Below are 25,865 nucleotides of genomic sequence, written 5' to 3'. Positions count from 1 at the left end.
CCATAGAAATGGTTCTGCTTCATCTTGACTTAAGGTCAGAGAGTTCAAGCCTGCTATTTCTCCTCCAAGGTGCAACAACAAGGATGTCTGGTCTAAGATGTAAATGCAACAGAATGTTTGGCTTAAGGTGTGGTCGCTGCATGTCCTGCCTAAACAACAGAATACTTAACTCAGGATATAGTTTCTTGGTATTTCAGGTATGGAGTAGGTAATTCTCTGTTTGTTCCTTGTATCTTTGCAAAGGAAGCCTTTTGCCTTCTCCCCCTCTTTTGATGGGTGTATAAAAGATCTTTGAACAATAAAGTTGGGCTGATCCTGGTGTCCTCTCAACTCTATCTCTTGTCTCTTGTCTATTTCTTTCCTCAATCCACACTCCCCCTCTCAGGTCAGCTGGAGCCAACAGATGCCCCTGCAACGTGGGTTCCTACACCTAGCTGGGTATGTGGGCACTGAGAAAGGAGAGAACCCATTTAGTCTACAGGCAATTAATATAGCCTTAAGTGTTCTGGGTAAATCTAGTCAACCTTGTGCTAGTAGAAGCTAAGAATGTATTTGTGTGTGTGTGTGTGTGTGTGTGTGTGTGTGTGTGTGTGTGTGTGTGTGTGTGCTGGTTTTTAATTCATCGCATCATTTAATTCAGGGGCCTAAGGAAGTATGGATTGGAACATTCAATCAGCAAAAGAACATTTTCCCTGTGCAACAAATGCTAAAGACCAAGTTGACATTTCCTGAGCTTGGATTATTAAATGAGGAGCAAATGGAGGAAGGAATACAGGACATTTCTGACTCCAACTCACACGCAGTGACTTTTCTTGTTTTAAAAGCAAATGCAACCCTTAGGATAACCTAACTCTTCTGTGTTTATTCATTTTCTTATGTGGTCAGAGGTCAGCTCTCAGTAGGACAGAAAATATCTGTCTATTTCTCCAGCTAGCCGTCTGTCTTAGTGGGCCTCTTCCTGTCAGAACAGAAGTAAGTTGTGTGTGATTGCTATCCCCCAGCCTCATCTCTTCATTGCTGCTGAAGTAGGGGCTTTTTAGCCCAGTATTTTCTCTGGCAACCTCAAGACCTTGAACAGAGAGTCACTCACTCATAAAGAGGCCAGTGCTGTTAACATGTTGCCTACAACACAGACCAGTGATACAGCTATGTCTGGGGAGGTAGGCTTTTCAACAGCCAACATGGAGGCCGTTAAGTATAGTTAGGAGTAAGAGGAATCATTAGCGCTGTGGTGGTTTGAATGGAATTGGCCCATATAGGCTCATATAGTTGCATACTTAGTTCCCAGTTTATGAAATGTTTGGGAAGGGTTAAGAGGTGTGGCCTGGTCACTGTGAGTAGGCTTTGAAGTTTCAAAAGCCTACGAAAGCCTACGCCAGACCCAGTCTCTCTCTCTCTTCCTCCCTCTCTCTCTCTCTCTTTCTCTCTCTGCCTGGGTATACAGCACTACTCCAGTGCCATGACTGTCCGCTCCCCACCATGGTGATAAGGGACTGACCCTGTGAAACTATAAGCAAGACCCCAGTTAAACGCTGTCTTTTATAAGAATTGCCTTGGTCATGGTGTCTCCTCACAGCAATAGTAACTCTACCTGAGACAGCATCTTCCCAGCTGATCTAGTCTTTCTTTCCTCGTTTTTTCTGGTCTTGCTTCCAGTACCATTAGTCCCTTACACCAAGGTCATGTACTGAGGCTTGGTCTTCAGCCTGTCAGGGGTGGCAGAACATTTAGAAGATGAGGACCAGCAGGAGGAAATTAGGTTAGTGAGGCATGCTCTCAAAGAGGATATTACTACCTAGGACCCTCCTGTCTCTGCTTCCTGGCTGCCAGGAGGTGAGCAGCTGTGTGTGACATACGCTCCCACCATAAATGCAGCCTTGCTGCTGGCCCAAGTGCAACAGGGCTGAGGACTATGGACCCAAGACTCTACACCATGAGCCCAAGTGAACTTTTCTTCCTTTAAACTGTTTCTTAGGTATTTTGTCTCAGCCATGGAAGTCCTCTAACTGACAGGGGAATTTAAGAGTCCTTTGGCTGAGGAGGGATAGGCTCAGATGTCTGTGTGTCACAGCTTGTTCAGCTCATCTACAATCTCTGTTTGGGGGAACTTGGTGCCTTACATAGGTCTATGCCCAAGGCTTTTAAAGATTGGTCTTCAGTCAGTAGCAGCCCCTGGGAACTTACTCAAAATGCAAGTTGGAAGATAATCTTTGGAATCTGCCAAATCAGAAACTAAGGATGGCTGAAGGCCATGGACTGTTCTAATAATCTCTTCAGGTAAAGTATGAGAGACTCTCACATAGGTCTTGGACAATTTGCAAGGGCCAGAAACAAAGGCCTTATTTAACAGTTAGTCTCTCAGACTGTCACATGTGATCAACTGGAACAAAGGAGCTTAGCTTTCCCAAACTGCTGCCAGGTGAGAATTGGCTTCTCTGTGGAGTTCATCTTGTCACTGAGATTCTGCAGCCTAGAAAGCAGAAAGAGACTTGGACAAACCCAGAGCCACAGCTACCATCGAGGCAGCGCTCAGTCCAGGTTCTTCTGCAGTGCCCCACTGGCTTTCTGGCTTTCAGAGCAAGGTCAGGTGGAGAAGCTAAGGTGTGATGGACCCATAGTGAGCCTAGTGGAAAGGGCCACGGTCAGTGCTACAGAAGGACTATCTCACTACAATCCGCGATAGGCCACCAAACTTCACGGTTGACCTCCTTGTTTTCAGTCTGCATGATGAAGTTATCTTTTGATTGGTGTTTCCCATTTGTGGTCCATGAAAAAGAACCAGATATGGAACTGGGCGCTGTTCTTGCAGAGGAACTGTGTTTATTATCCAGTACCCATAACTGGGTTCCTCTCAACTGCCTGTAACTCCAGCTCCAGGAGATCAGACACCTTCTTCTGGCTTCCACAGGCATCTGCACTCATGTGCACATACCACATACCCATGATTAAAAATAAAAATTAACCTGAAAAATAAAAAAGAAGCACCATAGAACTTTCCTTCCATGGCTCTTTTCTGATTGGTGGGCTGCTGTGTTGAACGAAAGCTTGATTTTTACTTGTTCCTGTTTATGAACAAAATAGAGAGGAGAGGTCAGGGCAGGGGTTCCCCAGACAGTGTTTTTTTCTGCAGGAGAAAGCCACTGTCTGTACAGGAGCCTGCTCATTAAATCAGACCCTGGGAAAACTGACAGCTTCCCTGGCAGGCAGGTTCCTCCAACAGAAAGCTGAGAGCTAAGAAATACCCAGTCTCATTCTTAGAAATCCTTACTGCTGACTCACAGGGTCGACAAGAAATGTGAGAGCGACGGGCGGCGATTGAACAACCAATGCACAGCCTCTTGTGTTTTCCCTCCTTTCATCCAGTCTCCTCCCCTCCATTTCCCTTCTTTCCCCTCTCCCCCCTCTCCTCTTCGCCCCTCCCCTCCTGTCTCCTTTCATCTTCCAACACATTCCATATATTGTTGCAGGAGAAGGAAACTGGCATTTTTTAATGAGTCTTGTGGCCCTTTGTAGCTTTCCAGACCTTGGAATGGATGCTGGTGTCCTGAGCCCAGATTTTCATGATGGCTGATGTGACTCCATGGAAGTCCCCTGATTGACTCCTAGTTTCCTCAGTGTATAAAGCCAGAGATAGATGTGATGGTTTTCATCATCCTAACAGTCCTAGATGTGACATTCCATAGCTCTTGGTAACACCCCCCCATGAATGTATTGATGGATTCGATCACTCTAGGCTGGCAACTACTATAAATCTGGAGGCTGAGTTTTCCTGTGAGTCTGATGCAGCATAACTGTGCTTAGCTGCAGGAAAAGTTCCCATCATCTGGTATCACACAGAAAGGAGGAACCTTTGCTCCATGTATGTGGGGGTCTCTTGCTTGTGTGCTTTTGAAAGTTGAAGTTGGTCAGGACAGTTTACGGAAACAGTGTACTCATTCAGACCTCGAATCAGTTCATTTATGCCCATTGTGAACATTAAAAAACAACAGCAATGACAACAAAACAAAACAAAAACCAAACAGTACTGGAGCGATAGCTTAGCTGCTCTTGAAGAGGACCTGGGCTCAGTTCTATTACCCATATAGTGTCTCACAATCCCTGTCATTCCAAATCCAGGGGATCTGATGTCCTCCCCTGCATGCCCCTGCGTGTGGGCAGTGTGTAAAAACTCCCCCAAGCATACACACAGGCACATAAATAAAACTAAATCTTTTTTTAAAAAAAATTAAGAATGTTAGAAAACAAGGAAAAAGCCAGACTCAGCAGAATATGAGGCACCCTTTCTGGTAGGCTGTATGAATGCTCCCAGAGACCTAAAAAGCATTGCATACTAAGTGTTGGGATTCACTGCGTCATTTCTGTAACACTTGTCCTTGTGCTTTGCCCTAATTCATGCCTTCCCTCACTGCCTACCCTTAACAGTCCATCTTTCTGTCTTCAGTCACATGGATTCCAGTACCCATTAAATCCTCCTCCTCTCCTTGCATGGCACCCTTTCATAACATAATCCCTTAAAGCATGTCTACGTATATGAGCTTAAATATATAGGTTTCACATGTGAGACAAACAATGTTGACTTATTTTACTTAACATGATTTCCACTTGGTTCCTTGCATTTTCTTGAACATATCATTATTTCATTTTTCCTTATGGTTGAATAAAGCTCCAATGTATATATGTACTACATTCATGTGTTGATGGACATCTAGGCTGCTTTTATTTCTTAGCTATTGTAAATAGAACAGCAATGAACGTGGATGTGTGAGCCTCTCTGTGCTATGGTGACTTAGAGTCCTTTGGGTAAACTACTCCCAAGAATAGTATAGCTCAGTCATCTTGTAGTTCTCTTATGAGGTGATGCACATCTTTAATCTCAGCACTTGAGAGGCAGAAACAGGAGGATCTCTGAGTTTGAGGCTAGCCTGGTCTACAGAGCTAGTTATAGGACTACACAGAGAAACCCTGTCTCAAAAACAAAACAACAAAACAAAAAATCCACACACACATACACACACAAAAAAAAACCCCAAAAATAAACAAAACAAAAAACCAAAAAAACCAAACCAAAAGCAAGCGAACCAAACAAAAAGAGCCTGCAAACTGATTTCCATGTCTGTACTGGTTACATTCCTACGAGCTGTGCATGTGGGTTTCCTGACCCCCACACTCTCACCAGGACAGTAGTTACCTGTTCTCTTCATGATAGCCATTCTGACTGGGGCAAGATGAGCTATCAAAGCAGCTGTAATTTGCTTTGCTTTGAGAGCTCATTATGTCGGACATCTTTTCAGGCACTTATTGGCCATTGTATTTCTTCTTTTGAGAACTATTTGCATAGTCCTTCACTCTATCAGCTGATTAGAAAATGTACTTATTTGGTGCTCAAATTTCATATTTCTTTGTATAGCCTAAATGCTAACCCCTGTCTAACGCACAGCTGACTGCCACTTCACTTCGTGTATTGTCTGTCTCCTTTGCTCTTCAGTTACTTTTTAATACATGTAATCCCTTTGGATTTCCTGTGCTTTTGGACTTCTCTGCCTATCTGTATCTTAAAAAGATTTCCTCTGCAAGTTCCACGCCTTTGGTTTAGGTTTTTGATCAACTGTGAATTGATTTTGTACAAACTGGTAGGGATCTATTTCATTCTTCCCCATGTGGAAATCCAGCTCCCCCAGCACCATTTGTTGAAGAGGCTTTCTTATTTCCAAAGTATATTTTGACACCATGGTTGAAACTAGGTGGCTAGGGCTGTGTAGAATCTGTTCCTGGCCTGCTATTGTATTCTCACCATCCAACATTTGAAGGGGGTTTATTTACAACAACGGTCACTGCTATCATTTGTAGCATGTGAAGAAAGAGCGTTTTCTCTACCTAGTACACACACACACACACACACAGAGAGAGAGAGAGAGAGAGAGAGAGAGAGAGAGAGAGAGAGAGAGAGAGAGAGAGAGAGAGAATCTTGATTGCTTCCCTGAAACTCTAAAAGCTGGTAGTGAGGACTCTTTCACTGAAGTCATTGAATGGAAGGAAGATGTTGAGACACAGCTTTGATCAAGAGCAGTGGCTCTGGTTTTCCAGCTGGGCACCGCTTCCCTGTCACCACAAGGGGGCAATAGAGACCTACAATAAGACATCTGGCTGGGAGGATGCCTGGGCTGAGAGTGATCATTTTTTAGTCTTTGGAAACAAAAGTGGTAACATACACCAATGTTCCTATGTTGATTTAAGAGAGAACGGTTACCATGGCTGGGTTTGCTCTGTAGCCCTAGCCAGCCTTCATCTCCGGCTCAAGCAATCCTCCTGCCCCAGCTTCCAGCATAACCTAGGACCAAAGATGTCCCACAACACACCCAGATCTTGATCAGCTGTTAGTAGGTGGTAGTTCACAACCTTGTAGAGAGCTTGGGGCATGGTTAGTCTTCAGAGAATAAACACTTTATTTTAAATAAATTGAAAGATGTCTCCACCCCCTGCTTTGGTTTTCTTGTGACATAGTTTCTCTTTGTAAGTCCAGTCTGGTCTTAAACTCATGGCCTTCCTGCTTCTGTCTCTCAAGAGCTGGAACTACAGGCTCACACATCGGAATTATGGACTGGTAAGAATTCAGAGAAGCAGCAAAAGAGGATCGGATGACTTGACACAAAACCCCTGTTACCAGAGCTGCTGGTTTTTTCCCAAGGCTGGGTGGCTCAGAGGACTTTCAGGGGGGTGGAGGTGCAGACTTTTTCAGAAGAGAAAAGCTACTAGATTGTGTTTGTTACAGTTCTGTCTGTCCTGCCTCTGGAGGGTCTGGCTCTAGGGGCCTCTCAAATGTGCTTATCAAAGAATAGGGTGTTAGCAAAAAGCAAGAGAATGAACCCCAGCTGTGCTAGAGAGTGAGCTATCTGGGGACAGGACTCAGTAGTAAACTCCTGTCCACATGCCTGAGGCATGGGTTCCATCCCCAGAACTAGAATAAAACAAAATAGACCTCTGGATAGTCTTCTTGTACTCTGCTGTTTTTGTCTGGAATTTTCGGCTGTGAAATGACTCATGAAGAGAGGAGGTAGAACCTGCCAAGAAAAATTTGTCTTTGTTCCCATAGTTAACTCAGAAGAGAATGGACATGAAGAAGCATCTTTTAGACACCTGACATCAGGTATCTGCCAGGATTACTCTCTACTTTTGTTCATTGAGGCAGAGTCTCTCAGTGGAACCCAGATCTCTAGTCTAATTAGTTAGCTTTCTCCAGGGATCACCATTGAGTGCTGGAAATACAGGTGAACCACCACATCACAGGCATTTACACATGTTCTGGGGATCCAAACTCTAGGCCTCACTCTCACTGCTTTCAAGGCAAACAGTTTTACCACAGTTACCTCTCCAATCCCGGACCCTCCTGCCTGGCCCTGACTGGACTTTAACAGCCATTCACAACAAGCTGCTACATTGTAACTCAGGTCTGTCTTTAAAGGATGAAGTTCCTGGAAGATGTAAGGAAGCCAATGGGTGCTTTTAAAGACCTTCTTGATTCTTGGAAGCAGCAAGCAAGCAAGCAAGCAAACAAATCCCTAGATCATTCTGCCTTATTGGATTTGGCAGAGAAGTCAGAATCACTTGTTTTGTTCTCTCATTTCATTTTTGAGACTACCTTACACAGGACCTGGAAATATTTTTTTTTATTTTTGTTATTTACTCATGTATATGTTTGAGCATCTATGTATGTGCTTGTGATGCCTGCAGAGGCCAGAAGTGGGTATCAAATGAATTACAGGCAGTGGTGCTGGGAACCGAACTCGAATTCTCTGTAGATGCAGCAAATGCTGTCTCCAGACATCTCATCCCCTCCCAGTCAAAACCTGAGAATCGCCCTCCCCTCACAGGGTCTCTCTTAGAGGTCATTCTCTTAACTTTTTTACAGATAACAAGCAGAGGGCTGCCTGGAGACATGGCTTGAGCCAGTTAAGAGCATTGACTGTTCTTCCATAGGACAGCCTGGACCACGTGCAGCTCACAAACCCTCTGTAACTTCAGTTCTAGGGTATCTAACACCCTCTTAGGGCCTTTGTGGGCATCAGGCACATATATGGTGCACCTACACATTCAGGCAAAACACCCTCCCTCACACTCTCCACAAAGACAGGCAGAAGTCTGCAGAGGGTTGGTGATGTTCGGCTAAAGTCACAGGTGGGTTTGTAGCTGAGTCCCAAGCTGATACCGCCACTGTGCCTCACCAACACACCACTTCCTTGCTATGATTGATGGGTCCCAGGACTGGGTATAAGAGCTTGTGTCCTACTGTAGCCTCACACAAGAGTTCTCGTATTTATTTGTTTGAATTTTCCAAATTTCCTAGTAATTAGAAATCAGTCAATCAATCAATCAATTGTTCAAGCGAATAAAAAACAACTGGTCTTAAAAACAAAACAAAGTAAGAACCCAGAATGCCAGGGAAATGGCTGCTCTGTCTCTTCAGACTCCTTGAAATTAAAATTTCAGGTATTCCATCTTGGAGAAAAATTAAGGTTCAATAGAGCCCTCTCTGCCCACCACACCTGCTCTTCTGGGTTGTTTTTGAAACCTCTTTTCAAATCCTTTAGGATTGGATGTATATAAAGTTCATGGTACAGGCCTAGCCTAGCCTGTGTAAATCTCTGAGTTAAGGTGGTGAGGGAAGCCTATGGGGCATGGGTAAAGCCTAACCACAGCCTGCCAAAGCTGTCAGTTATCACAGAGTAGGGGGGCAAGAACTGGTACCATTTGCTCCCCTCCCCACCTCCTTTTTTTTTTTTTTTTTTTTTTTTTTTTAATAGGTTCTGGACCGGGATGGCTTAAATCCTTGAATGAGTTGGGAAACATCTGTCCTCACCAAAGCGTCTGTCCTAGTTTTATCCGGGTCGCTCGCTCTTTTAGTGGGCAGAGAAAGGGCCAGCGCGCGGGAGGTGCGCACCTGAACTTGAGGGCGACTGGGTCTGGGCGTCACAGCCCAGGCGGGACCGAGCCCCGGAAAGCCCCCGAGGGCGAGTGCTCGGCTGGGGAGGAGCCGAGCCCGGCGTCTGGGTCGGGCTGAGTGAAGTAAAACAGAGCGGCGCTCCTTGGCGCCTCCGCGCCATTACCTTCAATTATGATAATTGGTGCTCTCCAGCGTGCGCTTTCCCCCAGGGAGCCCGCCACGTCTCAGTCCTTCACTTCCTCGCTCACTGCTGGAGGCTGAGCATCTGTCTCCTGGCCCCTCGGTCCATCGTCTTCTCGGACATGCAAGGGTCTGTTGGTCTGAGAATCGGGTGGTGACTGGGTTAAACACGCTGTAGCTGCTACTTTTTGTATTTTCAATGAAAACTTAGAGGGACCCCATGTAAGCTTTTATTTTATAATTAATATCTACACATTCATGCATTCCAATACAGAAACCAGGAGAGAGAGAGAGACAGAGAGAGATCCCCCCCCCCTCCAACCACACACACACTCAGGCAGAGAGAAACACAGAGACACCTGGAGTTAGTTCTCTCGATGTGTGCTCCTCATCCTCTTAATTTCTCCAAACCTTTATTTCCTTCTCTATGTCCTAGCTGGGGCTGGACATTTGGGACTATGTGATGGAAAGATAGGAGATCTGAAAATGCTTTGATTATTACCTTTACCCATGACCTCTGTAATATCCCAAACCACAGACCGCCCTCTGTCCCCCTTCCCAGTGTTGTTTGCACTTAGAAGGGCTAGTTCCAGGGGAACAAAATATGGATATTTAACCTTTAAGATGGAAGGTTGAGAAAAAAGATTATCAGGTGCTCACTCCCACCCCTTTCTTCAAACCTGCCTTAAAACTAAGTAGTCTGGGCTGGCAGCGCAACTCAATGATAGAGGGCTTCTTAGCATGTGAGATGCCCTGGGTTTGATCACCCCATGGCACCAAATTATAATAGCTAAGAATTTTTAAAAATAATAAAAGTGGGCAGCTCCTTAAGATGAGGCAGGTGGGGTATAAGCAATGTGAGGGCATGATTCTCTTCAGTAGTTTTAATGACTGGAGGCTGGGGATGGAGTTCAGATGGTAGAGTTCTTGCCTAGCATGCTGGGGGCTTTGATCTCCAACACCATGTAAAACAACATAAGTCTGTAATCCTACTTGGAAGTGGAGGCAGGAGGGAGAGAAATTCAAGGCCATCTTCGGCTACATATTGAGTTCAGGTCAGTGAGACTATGGTCTGGGCTACATGAGACCATGTATTTTTTAAAAAAAAAAAAATACAGGGCATGTTCATGCAAGTATGCCCTTAATTAATTATGACTCTATTGTGTAATGCTTCTAACAGTGAATAAGCAGCATGAGACTCGTTTAAAAAAAAGTCATAGAATGGGAAATGGGTGTTTCAAGAGCCTCCTGCTATAGGTGGGAGATACTTCCCGAGTTCCCCAGCTTAGAGGCATGAATTACAGCTGCCTGTGAAGAGCTTAGCTTCTTGCATAATGGTGAGGTAGCTGACCAATTTGTCTTGCCTGATTCTTGGACTACTACCAGCTGTGGGAGCAAATCTTCCTTGGCAAGACTCATGCCCTTTAGAGATACCATCACCCTGTCCCAGCTGGAGGCTGGATTGGCAGTGGCATTCATTGTTCACACTTCAAATCTTCAGCTCAAGGGAGGAGAAAATCCTAAAGCCATCTGGGAAGTCCCCAAGCCATCATAAATTCATTCAGATGATTAGATATCACTTTGAGCGAAGCCTTTGTTTCTAGGAAAATATCCTTTATTTTCTATAGGTTTTTGAAGATGATGTAAACATACACTAGTATCTGAATCTGCACTACTGGGAATTGCAGGGTGGGGTTGGGGGGGCTGCCTACCAGAGAAGGGTGTTTGTTCTGTACACTCCCTTACACCACACTTAGTTGAGCATATATAGTTTTCTATCTTCAGTTTCCTACTTTTGACTTACTTCTTGTTTGAAGAAGTTATGCCTATTCTGTTTGTTTGTTTGTTTGTTTTGAGACAGAGTTTCTCTGTGTAGCTTTGGAGCCTGTCATGGAACTGACACGGAACCAGGCTGGCCTCGAACTCACAGAGCTCCACTGGCCTCTGCTCCTGGGATTAAAGGTGTGTGCCACCACCTCCTGGCTGTTATATCTATTCTGTTCAAAATTCAACCACCAATAGTACTTCATTCAAAATAAAATGTATGCAGGACTATAGTGTGAAAACATGGGCAGGAATAGAAAGGATGGTGGAACTATGTATGAGTGTGTGTGTTTTGGGGAGGGGCTTCTAAGCATCACACTAAGGGCCTTTGTATGAGGCATGTGTTCTACCTGTGAGCTGAGTCCCAGTCAGATAGAAATGTTTGCTTATCATGAAGGGTTTTATAATCTCTTTGAGGAGCCAAGTGGAAAGGGAAATTGGGTAACTGGATTTCTCCAGAGAAGTCTTTTGTACTCCTGAACCTTTATGAGAGCTGGCTAAGTGGTACAGGGAGGGCACAGAGGATGGAACCCTGAAGAGACAAGTGACTGGGAAGTTGGTGTATTTGGTTCATGTGTTACACCTAGACTGGCAGGCAGTGTGTTTGCCTACTGGTGCACAGGCACCTTGCCCTCCCAACATCCCATAAACTCACACCACACCTGCGGGAAAAGCCAGGGAGATTTACTCAATACTTACCTGTCTCAGGAAACAAACAAAAAGCACTTTTAGTTACTATAGCCAATTGAAAAGACAGGGCCTTGGAGATTGTTATTAGTACAGATGGCCCACAAGTCCAAGTGGTCCTAGACTCTGGAAAGTTCTGCATGTTCACCTGGTTACATTATTCATTTTAAACTATGGCAAACACTTAAATGATAAACTTGTATACACAAAGCAAGGCTGTGGTGGTAGATGGTATGTGCCTTTAATCCCAGCACTTCGAAGACAGAAGCAGGTAGATCTCTGTGAGTTCAAGGCCAGCCTGGTTTACAGAGTGAGTTCCAGGACAGCCAGGGCTACACAAAGAAACCCTGTTTTGAAAAACCAGAAACCAAAAACCAAAACCAACCAACCAACCAACCAACAATGACGACAACAAAAAATCCACCTTCTATACATATAACTGTAATGTAAAGTGAGTAGAATTCACTCACTGTATTTTTCTTTCTTTACAGGGCAGTTAATTTTGTATGCAGACAACCTGCCCTGTGGTGCAGAGCCATCTTCTTACTTGTGGTTTCTGGCTGCAAGTCTTATGGATGGGTGGCAGCCATATTTTACATCAGCTGAGTCCCTTATCCTAGCTGAACGAGTTATATAATGAACATTTTAGGATGTGTTCTCCATTAGCTGAACCTGTATTACTTCAGTGTCAGAATGACCTTCTGAATTGGGAACTGGGACAGCCACAGAAGACAAAGCCATCTTCTAATGACTTCCATGAAAGGGGCTGATTACCCAGGAAATGAAGCAAAATGTGAGAGAAAGCAAGAGCTAGAAAGAAATAAGGGATGAGCTGGAAGCAAACCACACTGAGAAGAGTAGAACTGAGTCTTCTCATTGCTGGTTCCTCAGAAACTGGCTTCCCGCCAAGGAGCAATACTCAGAAATTGTCCATTGGTTGTATTTTTGTAGTAAGCCTGTTGTAGCCAAATAGCAAACTCCTTTAGATTAGCTAATCTTTAGTAGACCTTTCCCCTTTTTAATTAATCAAGACTGAATAATAATAAACTATATATTCATCTTTGAAATGATGCCTTTGAAATGAGGCTAAAAGTGTAGATAAATGACACTATGAAGGGGACAGTGGAAAAGGGTGTTTGGAGGGATTCAGAGCTGAGCAGACTTTTATGTTAGGTGATTAAACAGGACAGAGAATGATACTGACTATGAAAAAAAGCATCACAACTTCTAGCCTTAAGGATGAAAGCTTATTTGCTATAGCCCCATAGCCTCATTGGTCTGAGATGCACCATTTAAGATATGCTCCTTTCTCTGGCACATCAGAGTTAATGTGCATTTTGATACTTTGTAGATGATAAAGCAAGATGATATTTATCATTGGTTAGCTTCTCAGATTATTATGTGATAATCTTAAAGTGGCTCATTTCTGGAAAGAAAACATTACAGTTGAGCATGGTGGTGTGCACCTATCGTCCCAGCTGCTTGGGAGGCTGATGCAAGAAGATTGTTTGTGCTTGAGAGTTTAAAAGACCAACCAGGTGACATCATGATGTTCCAGCCTAAAAAAGAAATGAAAGACAAATGACCAGCAGGTATATGAAGCCTGGCTCCACATCACCAATCAGGGAAATGCAATTAAAAACCACAGTCTGTTCATTTCTGTGAGATGGCTATTACTGAAAGAATAAAGGACACCAAGTGTTGGTTAACGTGGATAAAACAGATTTCTTGTACATAGTTGGTGGGAAGGTCAATGAGCATTGCTATGATAGAAAACATCATGGAAGTTCCTTAAAATATTAAAAATGTACTACTGGGGGCTGGCTGTGTTGGTGCACACTGATAATTCCTGTGCTTGGGAAGCAGAGACAGGCAGATCTCTGTGAATTCAAGACCAACCTGGTGTACATAGCAAAACCAGCCAGGGTGATGTAGTAAGACCCTGGCAAAAAAAAATAAAAATAGAAAGGTATTATTGGGCTGGAAAGATAACTCAGCAGTTAAGAGCATGTATTACTCTTCCAGAGGAGATGATCTGAGTTTAATTCCTAGTACCTACATCAGTGGTTCACAATTACTCATGATACCAGCTCCAGGGGGCTCTGACACCTCTACCCTCTCTGGGTCCCTTCACTCATATTCATCTACAATATACATGCATATATAATTTAAAATAGTAAAAGCAAAAAGGTACTACTGTATTCTCTAAAACCCAAGTGCACCCTCAAAGGAAATGAAATCATTCTGCAAAGAGATATCTGTTCTTTCATGTTAATTGCAACCCAAGTGTTCATCGAAGAATTAGTGAAGACAAAATATATATATTTAATCATTCAACTCTAAACAATCAAGAACTCCTATGGTAACATGGATGAAATGAAAGGACACAATGTTCAGCAAAATAAACGAGGTATAGAAAGGCAACTTCTAATTGGTTCATATGAATAATACAAAAACATAAATTAGGTAAGAAATACAGAATGGAGGGGTTGTCAAGATGGCTCAGTGGGTAGAAGTGTTTGTCTCCATGTTGCCTCCATGTCTGATGGCCTGAGTTAAATTTCCAGGAACCGCATAGTAAAAGGAAGAATCACTTCTCATTAGTTGCCCCCTCTTACCTCCATACATGCACATATAAATAAATATACTGTAATGAAAAAAATGTTTTAAAGAAAGAAATTAAAAGTAGAAACATGTTTGCCACAGGCTGGAATGGTTCAGAGGGAGGGAAATTGAGAGATCTTGATCAAAGGGAACAAAAATAGGCTAAATAAGTTGAGATAGGTTGTATAGTGTGGCAGATAAATGACAATACATTATAGTCATTAAAAATGCAGAGAGTAGAAGTGTTGTCCTCACAAAAATGATAACTATAGGATGTGATACATTTGTTAACTAGCAAGATTTAGCCATTCCAGAATGTGTGTGTGTGTATGTATGTATACATACATACATACATACATATGAAACAATTATGCTATGTACCATAAGAATACCTCAAGAATATTATAGTGAAAAACACAATAGCAATCCCCCCCAAAAAATGTGATGGCAAATAGATTTGCAAAGTTGTACTATGAAAGGCCTCAATTTCTCATGTCATTGAGGTTTCAGTTTGCTACAGGGGTGGAAGAAGTCACTATTGGGTCATCAAAGATAAGCCTGCAGCGGCAGGAGAGTGGGAAAAAGGAAACAATGTCAAGGTTCATCTGATATCACAAGGATCTAAATGTTTGTCTAGCTCCTGAAAATATTAAAGCTCTCAGATTTCAATGGCCTAGACATAAATGAGTGTTAATCCTCAAAAAATAATAATGAAGTGTTATCCACTAAAGGGAAGGAATAGATGGGTCTGTGTTGGTTCCCCATTGATTAGGAAATGATTCAAGGTGATCTGTTAATTGTAAAGGATTGAGTCAGCATTTTAGTTTAAAACAAGCAGATTTTAATTCATTATTTGACATCAGGTAGATCAAGCCATCAGGACTGAATATTTTTTTGAGAGGTGGGTGGGAGGTGATACTTTATATAACCCAATAGGACACAGGCATTTTCGGAGACCAAGGATGACACAGAATATAGCCCATGCTGTTTACCAAGTTCCCAATGACCTTTCTGGAAGATTTTACTGTACCACAAATTTAGTATTCTGTCTCATTTGTTTATTTATTTAAAAAACTTAACTGGATGATGACTCACTTTTGTAAGACCCCCAAGCATTTCTTGATCCTGTAAGAACACATTGGAATGTAAATTGAGTTTCAGTCTCTGACTTTCTTTCCAGGTCTTATCATATTACCACCCAGACTCTGCAACCAGCCTTCTGTAGGCGTCTGTCCCTTTATCTCTTTTTCCATAATGGAAGAAAAATGAAAACCCCAAATCAAAGAGACAACTGAAACCCCCTAACCTTATAGTTGTTCCTTTTGTCCGAACTAATCTCTTACCCCTTTGACCTTACTCTCCTGAAAGCAATTTTCAGATCTGAAAGAAAGTGATTTTTTTTTTTTTTTTTAATACGAGCAACTATTGAAAATTTGAAGTGGATTGTTAGCAGGCAGAAAACTGTGTAACAGAGGAAGCAGTGGGCTCCATCTCTGCACTGCCATAGCTGTCTGTGTGAGTGAGGAGGCTGAGGGTGGAAAAGTCAGTAACTGAGTCCTGTGCAGAGCTCAGAACGAAATTCTGTAGAGAAGCAATTGTTCTTAAGCATCTTAAATTGAATTAAAATTGTTGTCTATTCTCTTGCCTATTGATTGACATATTATCTCTAACCCAATTTTGATTTCCCTTATTGATGCAAACACTCTCATTCATCCAGTGGAAAAGCCCACTCAAGAACAAGCTTGTTTCTCTTAAAACTAATTTTTAGCCACTTAAGAAGCTTGACCATAGCAATGAAAACAAAAGAGTTGAAACCCTTGTCTGAGGAATGAATGCCAAGTTCTTAGTCTGAATTATATTTGAACCAATACAGAAATGTAAGCTTTAAAATGTAGATATTAATAACATTAACAAATACATAATAATAAAAGGCAAATGTTAATTTGACAAATAAAGTGTTTGGGAGGGGTCCTTTAGTGTGCCAGTGGGAGAATTGTAAATTAGAAAGAGTTTTATGTACTTCGAAGGACAACAGTTTAGCATGAGCAAAGCCCTGGGTGTGATCCTCATATCACAGAAATCAAAAGATAAAATAAATGTTTAAAGCAGGCTGTGGTGGTGCATGCCTCTAATCCTATTTAGGAGGCAGAAGGAGGGAGGGCTCTAGTTCAAGGCCAGCCTGGGGTATACAACAATTCCATGCTTTACAAAACAAAGAAAGCAGGGGAGGGGATGGGGGGGGGATGAAGATTTACAGACTCTTGCAGTTTTTCAGGCTGGGTGAGCCATGAATATAATCTCAGCATTTAGGAAGTGGAAGCAAGAGGACCATGAGTTAAAGTATTTCCTGGACTGCAAGCAAGTTCAGGGCCAGCCTGGACTATGTAAGACCCTATTTCAACAACAAGATTCCTGAGTTAACACTAGGTCAAAAGGTAAAGACAGGTTTAGTGATTATAAAGTTGTTTCAGTAGGCAAAATGCTTGCCATACAAGAGAGTCTAAGATTCATGCCCAGAACCACAGAAAAACCAAGTGTGGTGGCGGGCTTGTTATCTGAGTTAAGAACTAGAACTCTCTTGGCCTCCTCAGTCTCCCACAGCTGAGGAGATGGGAGACTCCCCAGAAGCTCAAAGACCAGCTAATGCTGATCAAGCCAGAGCACACCTCAAACATGATGGAAGGTCAACACTGACGTCTGAAGTTGCTCTATGACACATGAGTTTACCAGTTGTTCTCCACCTCCCTCTCCCTCTCTCTCTCTCTCTCTCTCTCTCTCTCTCTCTCTCTCTCTCTCTCTCTGTTGCACCCATGATTGGAAACCCTTTGGGATTCAAATCTTTGCTTATCGGCACATCTCCCTCATTTGCCGTTTGTCTGCAGGCAGATAGACTCCAGCTGTCCCCTCATCTCTACTTTACACAACTTTCTTGAAATAGTCTCCAGAGCATGGCCAGCATCTCTGTCCAAAGAATCTAATTAGGTGTGGGTTGTGTGACCGGCAGTCACAGTAAGGCAGTGTTTCCTGGCCTGGCTCCTGCTGTCCTTCTCATTGTGAGAGGGGACATTAACTGAAACACAAGGAGTAAGTACTACAACCTGGTGTTCACCCACACATTTCCTTAAATCTTCTTCCATTGGTGAAGTGTTTATCTGCAACAAACGGTAAATAGAATTAGTCCTCAGCAGGTGTTAGTCCATTCCTTAGCTCCAAATTTTATGTCCCAGCCACAAAGAGTTGCCTGTAGTTCCATCGACCCATCTCTTCTTTACCAACCTTGTCTTCCTCCACAATTAACTCATTTCAGCCTTGAATTTCTGTGGTCCTCTGTGCTTGAAGTCATCTTCCTCCAACAGTAGGAGCCAATCTCAATGTTACTGCTTTCAGGATACCAATCCCGGACATCTTCACCTTGTTAGGCTGTGTCATGATATCATGCACACATTTCTGTGCCACTATTTGACTTGTGACACATTGTCTAGATGTACAAATCTTTGTGATTCTGGACATTGTGGGGACTCCGAGGTGGCTGAATGAGTTTGCTCTAAAAGATTCCTTTTAGCTAATGATTGACTCTCCAAGGTTAAAAGAGTGTGTCATTACCTGACTACCCGGTCCACAGGGCCCTTTAGATTACCTCCCCGAAGTTCTACTGGTCAAGAACAGCCAGGAAATGCTGATGATATTCTCTTCCTGGGGGCTGTCAGCTGTCTGCAGAAAGGCCTGCTGAGCCCTTATCTGTTCAGTTTTCTAAGACCTCTGCTGAGCTTGTCCCATCTCCCCCATTCCACAAGCACAGCAGCGCAAAAGTGTGTGTGTGTGTGTGTGTGTGTGTGTTTGTTTTTTTGAGACAGGTCTTCTTGATATATAGTAAAGACTGTCCTCAAAACTGCAATACCCCTGCCTCTACCTGCCAAATGGTGTGATTATAGGGTGCATCTGACAATTTCCTACCCTCTTTATACTTAAATTTGTAAAATTTTATTTTGTTTTGTTGTGAGTCAGGGTCTAGTTTGTAGTCCAGGCTGATATGGAACTCACTACATAGCTGGTGGCTGGCCTCTAACTCTTGTCATTTCTCCAGGTTTAGCTACCCAAGAGCTTCCCAAGTGCTAAGATTACAAGTGTCGACTTCCCTCCCTCCTCTTAAAATGCAGTTTTGGTCTAGGAATGTAATATGGTATAAGATTATGGGATTATTTACTTTTTCTACAAAGCATCATTTTTTCGAAGGTAGCTCCACTAACTCCCTATGTTTCTCAAGACTTCCACCAAATTTCTTACGTTAGGTGTTTAGAAGGCTCCTAGATTTTTCAGTCCGTAAGGCATTTTCCCGCTTAAGTGTTTGTTTGCTTTGCTGTGCTGGCAAGGGACCTAGGGCCTCAAGTGCTAGGCCAGCGACTCTGAGCTAAAGGCTGGCCTCCCAGCTTATTAGTTTTCACATCTGCCCTCCCATTCTAAATGACCCGACTTTTATCTCTCCTCGTTTTAAATGTTGGCTGACCCTAAAAGTGAATTTTACAGATGGTTTACTTTTGCTTGGGGGAGGGGATGCAAAAGAGCATTCCCTGAGATAATAAAATCCTTAAGCCCATTTCCCCCTCAGACAAGCAAACAGCATCCCATTCGATTTTAGATTCGTTGGGGCGGCTGCCCCTCAAGCCCTAATAAATGACTTAGTATCTCAGGAAAGAGATCGCTGTGGGGCTGATATTGATCAGGTCAGCGGGTGTGTTTGCCGGCGATTGTTTGGGGGGTGGTTAATTGAGTCTCGGCCAGTGTCGTCTAGCTGGCGCCGGGTGCTTTTGGATTTGCTAATTTTCGTTAAGTGTCTCTAGCAGGCTCCCGGTCCCCTGTCTACCCCGGAGAACTCAGCCTCTCCTACTGATCAACAGCCTGTCTGTCTGGGCTTTATTGATCACAAGGCGGCCGGCTCGGGCCGGATGAGCCCGGGGGAGCCAGGGAGCCGGCAGAAAGCCGACTTCAGCTCCGGGCCGCTCCTTTCTGGCTCCCCACTCTACTTCTCCGTGGCTACTCGCGGGCGGGCCGGGCCCAGAGGCCCAGACAAGGCCATTGTCCCTGGGGGGGGGGGTCTCTAGGACTGGTTGGACGGAGTATGGTCACTTCCTGGAAGTTTCCGGGCTCAGAAGCCAGGGCATGGGCACTGTCCCTGTGGAGCTCCGGGACTCGGTGGCCAGAGCACGGTCAGTGTCCCTGGGAAGTCCAGGACTCGGCAGCCGGGTCATAGCTGCTCTCTCTGGGGTATTCCGGTACACGACCACTGATAGTGTTCCGTGTCTTGCAGGGTTCAGGTGAGACAAAAGCGAAGCCACGTGCTGGGGGCCGCTGGCAGGAGACTGAGCAGTCAGAGGGTCTCCTAGCAAACCCAGAGGCGACCTAGAAGCAGGGCTCCCCGGCGCCCCTGAGGCTGTACTAGCAGATGTCCGCTAGGGGGAGAGCTGCCGCCGGGTCCGCAGTGCAAGACGCCGGCGCCAGTGCGAGCCGGGAGGCAGGTCCGCTCTGCCCCGCGTCTGGCCCCGCCCCCTGCTGCCAGGCCGCGGGACTGGAGGCATTGACCAATCGGAGAGCGGGGGTGGGGCATAGGGCGGGGCCGCTCTTGGCCGGCTCCTGGCGCCGAGCGCTATTTACGGCGCGGACGCGGGATCCTTGGCCGGTGCAGTTGCTGCCTGCGGGTGCGTTCCACGCGCGTCCGCTGTTCGTGACTTGTGCACGGGGTTGCGGGGTGAGGGGGAGACCTCCGGGGATCGTGCGGGGCCGGGAGCGTTTCCTCGGTAGTCTTGGTCCCGCTCCATGCTCCGGCTCCCGCCCCGCCACTGACGGCGCCCGGGCTCGTGCGCGGCGCGTCCCGGGGGTCGTAGTGCAGCCGGGCCTGGCTCCCGGAGCGACGGGGGCGCGGGACGTCAATGGATCGCCACTCCAGCTACATCTTCATCTGGCTGCAGCTGGAGCTCTGCGCCATGGCCGTGCTGCTCACTAAAGGTGGGTGCCGCGAGGCTGAGCGCCGGGACTGCGGGTTGGCTGTCGGACTTCGTGAGCCGTGGCGAGGTTCCCGCCTGCATCTTTGCGGCGGTTCTCTCCGCTGTCCCGGGCCTGGCTCGTTAAAGGACTGTCAGACCTCAGGGCCAGGAGATGGCCGGATGCCGCTGGGCTCATGTCCCGAGAAAACGCAGGTCCCAACTGGGCCGGACGGGAGTCTGGTTTTACTGGGTACCTGACTGAGCGTGTGTCTACAGTGTCCTTAAGTTTGCCGGTGTCTGTTTCTGAGCTGGGCTTGTCTGTGTTCTTGACTTTTGTGCTTCTGGATATCTGTACATGCGTCTGATTATTTCTGCGTGAGTGCTAGTGCCGTTGTGTATTTTCGCGTGTCCTAATGTCTCGGAGTGTGCATATCTGTGGACTAACCAGTGTGAGGTCTCCCTGGGAATGTAGGAGTCAGAGGTGGCCGCTGAAGTGTGTCCTCTCTGCTCTAAACCGGCTGGGAAGAGTAGGTGCTGTCACCTACCCCCTTCCCATTCCATATTTTTAAAGACACTGCTGGAAAAGGGGGGAGTCTTCCCCCCTTCTTTTTTAGCAGTGCTCACCTTTAGATGGAAATTCTCTTAATTCAGATTTCAAGGCTCTCCTCACTCCCATCAGGACTCTACCTCTTGTTCTGCGAACCCTTTTTTTTTTTTTTTTTTTTTTAAAGTGGGAAGCATTATTTAGTCTCTGACCCTCACCCCCAAACACACTTTCCTCTAATTGCCATGTAGCAGGCCCGAGGTTAAAGGATAAGCCAGCCCAGCAAGGATGAGGTGCTACAGTATTTATTTATTTTGGAAGGAAGGGTGTAATTAGCCCTAAATAACAGCCCTTGCAGCCTGCAGAGGGGAGCCTCCTGGCCCTATCAAAGGCAGGCAGAACAGGGAGGGACTGCGGCTGACATGAAGTCACAGATACCGAAACTATGTGCCTGATAATGATATAATTAGGGGATCAGAGATTTCTGGCTGCTGCGGACTTCAAAAGCTTTATTTAAAAGAAGCCAGCAGCCTCTGCTGTAGCCATCTTGACTGAAGCAGACATTTTTGTTTAATCACTACATACAGTAACTAGAAAGGGGCAAACAGAAGAGCATTGTTCACTGTTTTAAAATACCAGTCCCCTCTTGGCCTTTGCATGCCACAGGAAGAAACCTTATGAAATGACAGAAATATAGTTTTAATACAGTAATACAAAAGTCCATTCTCCTCGTTGAAATGTGGCTCCAATTTTTTTAAGTCTTAGAACTTTCCCAGTTACCTGTCAAAATTTTATTAAGACTGTTTTAGATCATTGAAAATATAGTATTTTAAATAGGCTCTCATAAACACTGGAGCAGCATTTTACTTGTATTTGGTTTCCCCTTTCTGCACCAAATCTGAGGCTAATAGGCTCAAAGTAGACTTTTAATCTGTTTTATTTCCACTTTAAATCTGTATAGAATTTGTCAGGCCAGGGATATGTAGTCATTATCACCTAGGACTAGCGTGCTTTTATGCAAAGAATAGGCTGGACTTGGAAGGAGGAGAAAGCAGAAAGGGATTGCTGCAGAGTTAAAGTTCTTACTTGCAGTGGAGGAGGCGGGAGAGGGACCTGGACCCACAACTGGGGTAGCAAGGGTTGGACTGGCTGGGTTTTCTTCCAGCTGAAGTGTGAGCAGCCTGGGTGAAAACTGAGCGCACCATGTGGTGGCCTGGAATTTGGACAGATAATTAAATGAGACACCTTACTCAGGCATTCACAGAAAGGAGGAGAAAGGGAGGGAGGTTGGGGGAAGGTTTGGAAAAGCCGCAGCTCTCAGTCAGTGTTGAATGTCAGAGTGGAGGTTTCAATAACTAGACAGATCTTCCGATTGGGACCTGGGACAGGGTGTGTGTATTCATTTGGTTTACAGTAGTGTGATGGGCGTCCACCCCATTGGGCATCTCAGTTTCTCGTGATAGATAACTTTCAGGTCCACATTCAAGTCTGAAATTTTGCGTTGTGACAAGATGTTAGCAGAGCCTTGCAACTCACAAAGTGAGTTTTATAAAGGAAACTTTAATCACTTCCTGGAGAAAAATTTGAGGTTTCCTTAAGGATTTTTCCTTCAACCAGCAGAGGATTTTCAGTTTCGGGTTTCCCCTTTTAGGTCACATGTTAAATTACATGTAAAGCTGAGGAGGAGGAGGAGAAGTTACCCTTGCATTTTTACATCCCCCATTTTTATGACTTTCCATTTGGGCTGAAAGAAATTGACTTTGGCAAGCAAACCACTAATTGTAAACTGCCTAGTTCCTGTTTTACAATGCTCAGACTAAAAGCTCCTCTGCGTGAAAGGATCTTTATAGGCAAAGTTTGCCTTTTCTAGAGAGATTGCAGATAGCTGCCCAGTTGCATAGTTTGAAAACTCCCTGACCTGTGCAGTTTCTACATTGTTGTGTGTCTAGTTAATAACTTTATAAGGTGTCAGCTTGGGCTCTTAAAACTTGGCTCAGTCCCTTGGGATGCCAAACAGTTCAGTAGTTCCGATCAAATATTTATATAGATAAAACCCCAAAGCCTGATGTTTTTATGTTGTGTGGTTGTATAGCATAAAAGCACATGATTCTACCTAATAACAAAAGGCAATATAGCAAAGGCTCTTTGCCTTACCACAACCATTTCATCACTCTTAACTCATCAGAAATCTGTTGTTGGGTTTCATATATTCCTAACATTTAGCTCTATGGGACTTAGGGCACTGCCTGCTTTGGGAGCATTTCTGTCCCTGTGGGCTGCTGTTGTCAACACTCATCTTGAAGACCTACAATAAGTGCCTTTGAGTTCGGGGTTCAGTCAATGCTTATGGAGTTTCTTTGTTTTCAGGAGAGATCCGATGCTACTGTGATGCCGCTCACTGTGTGGCAACGGGTTACATGTGTAAGTCTGAGCTGAGTGCCTGCTTCTCCAGACTTCTCGATCCTCAGAACACCAATTCTCCTCTCACTCATGGCTGCTTGGACTCACTTGCCAACACAGCAGACATCTGCCGAGCCAAACAGGCCCAAAACCACTCTGGCCCCACCATGCCCACATTGGAATGCTGTCACGAAGACATGTGCAATTACCGAGGGCTGCATGACGTCCTCTCTCCTCCCAAGAGTGAAGCCTCAGGTAGGTCTAATCTGTCGTGACCCAAGGGCCTGACTGATCTATAGGCCTGTGACAGCAGTGACTTTGTATGTCTGCTATTGATTTTGTTGTTAATGTAATTAGAGACACCAGAGGGAGAGCATGGCTGGATGCAAAGACTGTCTCTAACTGAGTGGCTTTTATGTCTGCCTGAGCATTAGATGTCTCTGCATAATAGGCTTTGCCTGTTATTTCAACATTTTGAGGACATTAAAAGACCATTACATCCAAGTAATGACAGCCTGTAAACAAATGCATTTGTAAGCATCTTTGGTACTTTTGTAACATGTCATTTCTCGAAATGCTTGGTAAGTTGCTGTTTAAATGGGCTTTCTTATGGGAAGTGGTGGTATGTTTCTGCTTGCTTTGAGGAGAGGCAATCACCTGGCTTATTTGACCGTTTTCTCTATACTCCTTTAGGACAAGGAAACCGGTACCAGCATGACAGTAGCAGAAACCTTATCACTAAGGTGCAGGAGCTGACTTCGTCCAAAGAACTGTGGTTCAGAGCTGCAGTGATAGCAGTTCCCATCGCTGGCGGGCTGATCTTAGTGTTGCTAATTATGTTGGCCTTGCGAATGCTCCGAAGTGAGAACAAGAGACTGCAGGATCAGCGACAGCAGATGCTCTCTCGTTTGCACTATAGCTTCCACGGACACCATTCTAAGAAGGGGCAGGTTGCGAAGTTGGACTTGGAGTGCATGGTGCCTGTCAGTGGGCAGGAGAACTGTTGTCTGACATGTGACAAAATGAGGCAAGCAGAGCTCAGTAATGAGAAAATCCTTTCCCTTGTGCACTGGGGCATGTACAGTGGTCATGGGAAGCTGGAATTCGTATGACAGAGTCATATCTGAACTGTAAACTGAACCCTTGAAGGCCTTCTGAGTTCTGCTGGACAGGAGCACTTTTATCTGGAGACAAACTAACTGGCTTAGTCATCTTGGAGAGACACAATGACCTCTGCAAAGGGAACCTTGGGTATTTCTTCTGAAGGATTATTTGCACAGACTCAACTACAGTCAAATGGATTAATTTGCTTTAAAATTACAAAAAGCAAGGAGAGGACTCTGCACACACTTTCCCAGGGCTCTTTGTATTCCGGGGAGCCACGACTGACTGAAATAAACAGTTGTGTTCTCTGTAAGCTCCTACATCTTCATTTATTGTAAAGATTTTTTAAAATATATCTATTTTTGTCCGAAAATGTAGTAGTGGTGTCTTTTATAAATTACAGACTTAGATTGGGCTGTGGGGAGGCTGATGGTGGTGTAACGATGGGAGAATGAGGTGCACTGGGTTTGTTTTTTTTTTTTTTTTCCATCACCACAGAAAACCAACCAACCAACAAGCATTTGAGTTGGAGTGAGAGAGTACATGTTAAATTATATGAAGAGTTGTTACTCATGCTTCTCAAATGTAGGTTTTGGCTTCATTTTGTTCTTACACAAACCTGTGGTTAATTGTCTTTGTGTAATGAGCATTGTCTAGTGTCTCACCTATGCTGTTTCCCAGAATGATCCTGGGCTTAGTTTTCATCTAAGAATTTTTTGTTTGTTTGTGCCAAGGGTTGTCTCTGGACCTTAACACACAGTTCACCACTAAGCTACTGCCTAAGGATTCTTTCCTTACTGTGACGGACCAGATAGGAGTTTCTCAAGTTGCCATAACAAAAGGATTGTTTTATCAGCTCCATCCTCCCTCTGCAAGGACCTTTTAATTATGTCCACCTCCCTCCGACTGAAGAATGTCTTCAGTAAAGTTAACCACTGTCTACTTTGATAGTTTATTTTGTCTCCAACCAAATTAAATATTTTGTCTCCCAAATTAGCCAAACTTTATTATGCAACGCTCCTGGTCTTTAAACATGAATATACTTACAGTGTCCTTTTCTAAATGTCTTTTGAATCCTTAAGAAGGGTTTTAGTGGTGAATGTCAGTAAATTGACATTTTAATAACACAACTATTAGGTTTCCCCCTCAGAATGACCCTTTTGCTAATATAACCAAATAGAACATGACAGAACATGATCTTTAGCCAGGAAAGTCACATTTGCCAGTTTTATTTTTTCTCAATTCTTTTGTGTGCCTGACTTTTTTTTTTTTTTATTAAATTGAACCTGAAGCCTGCATGTTGAAGATGAAAAAATTTTTTTTTTGTGTTTTTGCATACTTTCACTAGGACGCTTAAGTATAATTTGAGGCTCTTAAAGAGATGTGCTAAGTGTGGAATAATCTGAGTGGAAATAACTAGCAAAGGAATGAGTACCTAGATTCTACTCATGCCCCCCCCAACCCACCCCCTGCTTGGGACAGGGTCTCACTGTGCAGCCCTGACTGTCCTGGGACTCACTGTCCTCCAACTCGAAGAGATCCATCTGCCTTTGCCTCCCAAGTGCTGGGATTTAAAGGTGTGTGCATTTTTTCCTTGAGTTATTTT

At 44.4% G+C, this 25,865-nt stretch overlaps 1 protein-coding gene across 1 annotated transcript; it reads left to right on the top strand.

The window, feature by feature from the left end:
* The first annotated feature begins 20,012 nt into the window (after positions 1–20,012).
* Bambi (BMP and activin membrane bound inhibitor) lies at positions 20,013–24,632 on the top strand. The gene is made up of 3 exons (XM_051205616.1): positions 20,013–20,233; positions 23,123–23,410; positions 23,849–24,632. The coding sequence occupies exons 1-3, from the start codon at positions 20,158–20,160 to the stop codon at positions 24,265–24,267; spliced, it is 783 nt and encodes a 260-aa protein (XP_051061573.1). The 5' UTR covers positions 20,013–20,157; the 3' UTR covers positions 24,268–24,632.
* Positions 24,633–25,865: the final 1,233 nt, after the last annotated feature.

This window comes from Phodopus roborovskii, unplaced genomic scaffold, assembly GCF_943737965.1.
Source record: "Phodopus roborovskii unplaced genomic scaffold, PHOROB, whole genome shotgun sequence".
Lineage (NCBI taxonomy): Eukaryota > Metazoa > Chordata > Mammalia > Rodentia > Cricetidae > Phodopus > Phodopus roborovskii.
Note: the sequence above shows the minus strand (reverse complement) of the source record. Positions and strands in the feature narration are given on the sequence as shown.

What these genes read in the sequence shown, in the direction of transcription:
- Bambi (XM_051205616.1), top strand. Translation starts at nt 20,158, where the DNA reads ATGGATCGCCACTCCAGCTACATCTTCATCTGGCTGCAGCTGGAGCTC. An exon ending in GGCCGTGCTGCTCACTAAAG is followed by an intron (nt 20,234 to 23,122) that starts GTGGGTGCCGCG and finishes CTTTGTTTTCAG; the next exon opens with GAGAGATCCGATGCTACTGT. An exon ending in TCCCAAGAGTGAAGCCTCAG is followed by an intron (nt 23,411 to 23,848) that starts GTAGGTCTAATC and finishes ATACTCCTTTAG; the next exon opens with GACAAGGAAACCGGTACCAG.